The sequence below is a fragment of the Pararge aegeria genome, chromosome Z (genome assembly GCF_905163445.1).
Source record: "Pararge aegeria chromosome Z, ilParAegt1.1, whole genome shotgun sequence".
Taxonomy (NCBI): Eukaryota; Metazoa; Arthropoda; class Insecta; order Lepidoptera; family Nymphalidae; genus Pararge; species Pararge aegeria.
The window spans coordinates 6884300-6891464 of record NC_053208.1 but is presented as its reverse complement, the minus strand read 5'-3'; the positions used below and the strand labels follow the sequence as shown (position 1 = coordinate 6891464).

At 35.8% G+C, this 7165-nt stretch overlaps 2 protein-coding genes across 2 annotated transcripts; one reads left to right on the top strand and one right to left on the bottom strand.

The window, feature by feature from the left end:
* Window positions 1-393: 393 nt before the first annotated feature.
* LOC120636182 (piggyBac transposable element-derived protein 4-like) lies at window positions 394-3172 on the top strand. The gene is made up of 2 exons (XM_039907530.1): window positions 394-700; window positions 1405-3172. The coding sequence occupies exon 2, from the start codon at window positions 1417-1419 to the stop codon at window positions 3151-3153; it is 1737 nt and encodes a 578-aa protein (XP_039763464.1). The 5' UTR covers window positions 394-700; window positions 1405-1416; the 3' UTR covers window positions 3154-3172.
* A 60-nt stretch (window positions 3173-3232) lies between these two features.
* On the bottom strand, window positions 3233-4422 carry LOC120636184. The gene is made up of 2 exons (XM_039907531.1): window positions 4163-4422; window positions 3233-3886 (listed from the first exon to the last, which is right to left on the bottom strand). Exons 1-2 carry the CDS (start codon window positions 4173-4175, stop codon window positions 3486-3488), a joined length of 414 nt encoding a protein of 137 aa, XP_039763465.1. The 5' UTR covers window positions 4176-4422; the 3' UTR covers window positions 3233-3485.
* Between the last annotated feature and the right edge of the window lie 2743 nt (window positions 4423-7165).

Sequence of the window (7165 nt, the reverse complement as noted above, 5' to 3'; positions counted from 1 at the left end):
CAACGCACGAAATGGCGCGAATATATTAATTCAAAACAAATTACTTTTACCTAGTTTTAACCGATTCAATGCGGATGGCTCCGCAGAGGCGCCATGTGTATCTTTTGTGTATGGCGGGTGGCGCCCGAGAGGAGCCAAAATGTTTTCCTGTAAAACTCCGCTAAAAAAGCTTTATTCAGAGGCTAGCCCTAAATGAAAGTTTCCTTATTTGTCACGTAGATTACGATACTAGTATTAGTTTCAAGATATAGCGTGAAAAAAGACATTTCAGATGTTGTAAACCTTTTCAATAGAAACAATAATTATGAAAGGTAACTTTTGTGCATGGCGGGTGGCACCCCAGAGGAGCCAATATTTGAAACCAAAAAACTGACTAATTTAAATTTACCGACCCTTTTTATTGATGGGCTAGGGAAAGATGTTATTTAACTAAAAACAAAAGAAGTCGGTGCCATAAATCACTTAACAAGGTTTCTCACGCGCAAATTACTTAACTATCGATGATGTTTTTTCGTTTACTTCTGTTTTGCTATTTATGGTGATCAGACGTAAGCACGTTGTGACCGTTTAATGCTCGCTTCTGAAGTCTCTTAGTTTGCCTTTTAACAACTGTGGACTGTGTATCTGGACTTCGAGATTTTGCTTCAGTGACTACCCCGGCTAGTAATTTGGACTCTGTTTTGATTCTTGACTTTACAAGGTGAGTTTTTTTAACAATGTTCTTTTTTTCTTTTCTAGTCTTTTCAATCATTGAAATTTAACATGAGCTTTTTGAAATTTAACATGAGGGACAGAGTGATTCCATGTTAGAGGAAAACCTAGATAGGGCATGTAGCACAGGTCTCGTGCTACAACTTTTGTAGGAACACTCATATGCCAAAATAAATCAGTCTTGAGTTATTGAACATTTTATGGTTTTTGGAAAAAATCCCATTTCGTGACCAGTGTTCAGAACTAAAAAAAATACAAAATTTTCTAAATTGTTCGTTTATTATTCTGTCTTTAACTACACAATGTTAAGTAAGAGGTAAAACACTTAAAATTCTACGTTAAGCGGAAAGATAGGTACCCTATGTAAGGTGTTCTCTTGAAACAAATGAACAGACAAACACCCCCAGACTCATACATAGACACACAAACACCACATACACACACATAAGCGCTTAAATACATAACATTCGACGAAACAGATAAACACTTACACTCATACACACTCACATGTACAAACACTGTGTGAGTGTGTATGTGTGTGTGCTTGTGTATGACAGTGAATGTGAGAATGTATATCTGTGTGAGAGAGTGTGTGTGTGTTTGTGTGTGTGTTCGTCTGTGTTACAACACCTTTATAACGTATAAAATAAAGTGTGTTGACTGCTAGATAACTTATTCTACTATTTTTTTCAGTTGCTAACCAAAATGGCTACTCCTCCATCCCCTGAACCTGGCCCGTCAAATTGGGATCTCATATCTATGGAGTTATCCGGAATGATGTCTCCCAGCCATATAAACTTATCAGACATGCCATGCATTGATGCTATTATAAGTGATGCAGAATTGTATGGGATTTTGGCACAGGATGTGGATAACTTTCTGGAAGATTTGGTAAATGAAAACACAGAAGATGAAGAAGCCGTTTGTGCTGAAGATCAGTTAGAACAGGACGTTGAAAATACAACTGATTGTCCCCCTAGAGCCCCTAGAGCCCCTACTACCGATTGGTTCAATGGAAACCCCTCGAATATGGCCGAGATTCCTTTTACGGGCACACCTGGTTTATTACCGCCTCATAACATGAGTGGAAAAACACCGATAGATTTTTTCTTTTTATTTTTCAATAGTCGTATCATTGATTTAATTTTAAACTGTACAAACAAGTGCGGCAATGAATTGAAGATTGCAGCACGCACCGCACAAGCTCGTTTTACAAAATGGAAGGAGATAAGTCTTGAGGAGTTCACGGTATTTATTGGCATAATTTTATTTATGGGTACCGTGAAAGTTAATAGAATGGCCGAATATTGGTCTCGACATTATTTAATGCGCCTAAGCCCACATTCATTTATGGCTAGGGACAGGTTTTATTTAATATTAAGAGCATTAAATGTCCAAGATGAAATGAGGCCGGAAAGTATTTTTAAAGTAAAGTCGTTAATAGATATGTTCAACGAAACAATGTCCACAACTTATTACCCATCCAATAATGTTGCAATAGATGAATCCTTGATTTTGTGGAAAGGACGTCTTTCTTTCCGCCAGTATTTAAAAGGGAAAGTCCATCGTTATGGAATTAAATTATATATGTTAGCTGACATGAATGGCCTAGTAATAAAAATTCATTTATATGCTGGTTCTGGGGATCAATTGGTAGGTGGAAAAAATCATGTAAAAAAAGTAGTAATGTTGTTAATAGAAAAATATTTAAATAAAGGCCATTCACTTTATATTGATAATTATTATAGCAGCGTTGGTTTAGCAGAGGAGCTTTTAGATAAAAACACGTACGTAACAGGTACACTACGAGCAAAGCGCGCTGGTAATCCCACTTTAATTAATATAAAATTAAACACCGGTGAATCTTGTATTGTTCACAATTCCAAAAAAATTGTTGTTACCAAATGGCAGGATAAACGCGAAGTGCTGCTTTTGAGCTCGCAGCATAAAAGCATTTACAAAGGGACTAATAGTCGCCGAATACGCACTATAAAGTATAAGCCTGATGTACTAATTCAGTACAATAAATACATGAGAGCAATTGATAGGCACGACCAGCTTTTAAGTTATTATTCCTGCAAACACAAAACCTTACGTTGGTATAAAAAAGTTATAATCCATTTAATCCAAATATGTTTGGTGAATAGCTTTCTTTTATATCGAGAAATAAGCAAATCGAATATAGAATTATATGATTTTAGAAAAAGTGTATTAGAAAATTTATTAAAGCCACCAACCGTGCCACAACGATCCCTTGTTGAAAGAAAAATACATTTACCTAGTACTTTTACTAAGAGTGGTGGAAGGACAATGAGAAAGCGATGCAGAGTATGCTATAGCAAAACTAAAAAAAGAAACTTGGTTATGTATGGTTGTTCTGATTGCCCAGAATTCCCAGGGTTATGTCTCACCCCATGCTTCCGAGAATATCATAAATATTAACAAATGTATTAGAAATTTTTAATATTTATGATATTTTTAGCTTGCAGGTATTTCATGATTTCAATTAATACACACACTATATGTTATAATTTGTTTAATTGAAGATTTTTAAATACTTATAACAAACAATTCTCATTAGTAATTACTAAATCAGTCTTTTTAATGATTATAGTAAAAATCTACCTTATAAATAAGTACAATTATGTAATATTATTGCACAATGTTAATAAATAAACCTTAATATTATGTAAAACCGATGCTTTTCATTTAACTCGCCTCTCTCTCTTCATCTAAAACTCTTTTCATTTAAAACTTATGGTTTATTAATAAAATTATTTTTTTAGCGTTTCTATAATTTTTTGCATTATAATATATCTCTCATTAATACTAAAACGTAGTAACTCGTTAGATACGAATTTCCCAAAATATTTACAGGCGTGAATATCCACGACGGTTGTACTCGTAAATTGTTCTTTATCTTCTACCATTATATTTTCAGTAAACGTTGAAATATCTTTGGTGGATATTTCTGTGTACGTTGCACAATCTTTCGTAGGTTTTTTTGTACCTTCCGCCGCAGAATTTATTTCATCTTCATTTTCTTGACCAGGTTCCCAGTCATCATAAGTCTGGGAATTTTGTTCTAAATAAGCCTGTTCGACAAACTCGTAGTCAGTGTCACATTGCGTTTCCAGTTGTGATTCTGGGATATATTTTCTTTTTTTTGGTAATTCTAGAACAAAAAAGAATATATGTTTATATCAAGCAAAAAAAAAACTTGCTGTGAGCATTACGACGAATTTTTCTGTAACTACTTTTTGTTTAAAATAAAAAGTGCGTAAACTGAATTGTAAATCTTTTAAATTTATGTAAATAAATGTAATTAAATAAAAAATCTATCATGAATTTAAATTTTGTCGACAGACTAGAAAAGAAATAAGTATAGTTTTATAAATTCAATGAAAACTACAAAAAGGTTTACAACACCTTACATAAATGAGTCACTTACCTTCCATTTCCATTAATACACGTAGATAATCACTTTTTTATACACTAAACGAACAATAAAACCGCTTACGTTCGATTTTGGTTGGCGACTAAACTTACAGCAAGTGGAAACAACAAAAAAAGCGATACATTACAATACATGGCGGAAGGCGCCTTAGGGGAGCCATCAAAGTGCCTGGCGTTGGGCGCCCCAGAGGAGCCACGAAACATTTGTTCGTAGCCAGGCATGAAAGTTTGTCAAATAGTCCACCGCATTGAATCGGTTAATGTAGTAAAGTAGTGTATTTTGTGTCAAGTGATGAGTGGCATAGTTTTTCTAATTATTGTGAATAAAAAAATACGTGTTTTATCGTGTTTTTAATGTGTAGTGACAATAAAGATTGCGTACTAGGTAGAAGAAACAATAGGTATGCACTTAAATCTTTAATTTTTACTATAGATACATTATTAAAGACTAATTTCGTTATAATAGTGCATTGCAAATATTATCTACTTTCTAATAATATAAAGTTTATTGGTTAATTTTATAAACGCCGTGACAAAGCGAATTCATGTTTAGGGTAGGTATGCGAAAATATTACCTCTTGGCCCTTAGAGTCCCGACACTCTAGGCACAGCAGCCCGGCTGTGGTCCCGAGTTCGGGCTAGCGAACGCTCGGCCTAGCTACATGGCGGAGTGGGGGTGTTATGTTTAATTTTCATTACGGAATGTCTTGATTCGGTCGCGGAGCTCAAAGCCCGCGATAAAAGCTATGCAATAGCTTGAAAATTACCTAGGTACTTTAAATTATACGCGGATAAAGTCGACGGCAAACCCTTGTGACCAATAACAAAGTTGATGGAAAACATATATAACATACACATTTTGATAATGTAAATAAAAAAATATACACTGCAACAATTGAACATTTTGAACTAAATAGGTAGGTATAGCGCGACGAAACTGCTACGAAAAGTGCCAGTAAGTGCTATTTAAAAGGTCATTTAGAAACTGTATAGAGTAGATTAAATAGGTTATGGGTATTATCATTTGTGGGAATTTCGGCTGAAAATATTTACAAATACATTTATAAGTACTAACCTTAGGTAGGTACCCTTATTTCCTTTGGAAGTATTTTTCATTTTTGACCTGCTTAAAAAAAGCAGGAGGTTCTCATCATACTGTTTACCCTATACATAATTTCTACTAGAAATATATTTATATAGATTATGTTGCTATTTTTGAACTATCCAAATGTTTTACGAGATATAGCTTTCATGTAGCAATATAATAATTTACTAATTTTAAAATTAGAATCCTGATATGAGTCAATGATAGTCACAGCTATTGTACCTACTGCGATTTAAAACTCCTCCAATAACAGTCCTCTGCCTAAGTAAAGTCCTTCACTAATGAGAGGGTTTTCGCATACCATACCAACCACGCTGAGGTTGGTGATCGCAGTAGATTGTAGTTGTAGTAGTAGTAGTAGTAGTAGTAGACGCTGCTGCTCGTTGAATGTTATGTTACCTTAGGCGCATCGTACAGCGTGGCAGTGGCGGGAAGAGCAGGTGTGGTGACAACTGTATTCTGGTCTATCTGTCGGGTCTGTCTGGTAGTCTAGTTATAGCCGAACAATATCCTACAGCTTATGACATTGGAATCCACTTTCGTCATCTTAAAATTACGTCAGAAAACAGAACTTTGATAGGTAGAAACCCTGCTCATAAGTCATACAGCAGTCCAGCCGTCAGCAGTTTGTAAAAATCTTTATGCTACTTTTCGGGTAGACTACGCCATCTAGTAGTTAAAGGTAGCGACATTATATACCCATTTCAACTGAACCGTTAGAAACTGTTATGGTGCGTTTAAAATATTAACATTTGCAGGACATTCAAGTTACTGGAGAGGCCGACATTCAAGTTACTGGAGAGGCCGACTGTTCCCTGGAACAGAGACATCTGTCGGTCTGTTTATTAACTTCAGCACTCATAGCCTAGCTTTTTAAGATAAGAAAGTTGCTCAAGCATGCTCTCGCAGATTATCGCTCGGCCTGCGCTGGTCCTAACGATTCAGTGTTAGAATGCCATCTAAACGTATATTTAAACCTATTATTATATTCCGGCTTCTTTGTAGTGTAGTGGTATGCGCTGTTTTCTGAATTTTCTCTGGTATGGTCTGATTCGGCCGTTACTTGCCACCATATCGACCAGGTCGAGTATATGCTTTAATAACATGTAATAACATACCAAAGGTAATATTTGATTTACCTTTATAAAAATTTAAAGAATGTATAAAACACAACTATACTAATGATGAATTTCTTAATGACAAGGTTGCTTGGAAGCAAGCCGCTCCGCTTTCATCTCACACAACATAGAACAATGATTAGTAAATTATAAAATGATGTTGGAAAAGAGCAACTGCTGAGTTTCTTGCCGGATTCTTCTCGGTAAAATCTGCCATCCGAACCGGTGGTTGATTCACTACAAACAGACATACTTGACGTTCCAAAAGTGCTTATATAAGGGCTACTTTATTTTGAATTTTAAAAATAAGATTTTATGCCTGTACTTCCGTATTTCCAAACTAGATGGCACCACTTAAACCAACGGAAGACCCTACATCGCAAATTTTCAATATAAATGGGCGGTCAGTTCGAAACGTAGACTTAAGCCGAGCTCCGAGCCCTTCCAGAAGGCACACCTAGGTCGACAATTCCTCTTCCCCCGAGTCGTCGAGCTCAGCTCAGGGAGAGCTTTCGTACTCGCCATACCATACATCACCATAGCTTCCGTAGGCCATTTTACCATGTCTCATCATCATCATCATAATATCAATTTACCGGCCCACTACAGCCTACAGGGCACCGGGCACAGGTCTCATGCTTTAATAAGAAGGTTTAAACGGCCGTAGTCCACCACGCTGGCCATATTTATTTTCTGTTACAATTACTACAGTAAGATTAATAACAAACATTTCGTCAAACTGTAGAACTATTTGTTGAGGGGATCAGCTCTCTTA

Coding starts and splice junctions, on each gene's coding strand:
- LOC120636182 (XM_039907530.1), top strand. CDS start 1,417: ATGGCTACTCCTCCATCCCCTGAACCTGGCCCGTCAAATTGGGATCTC.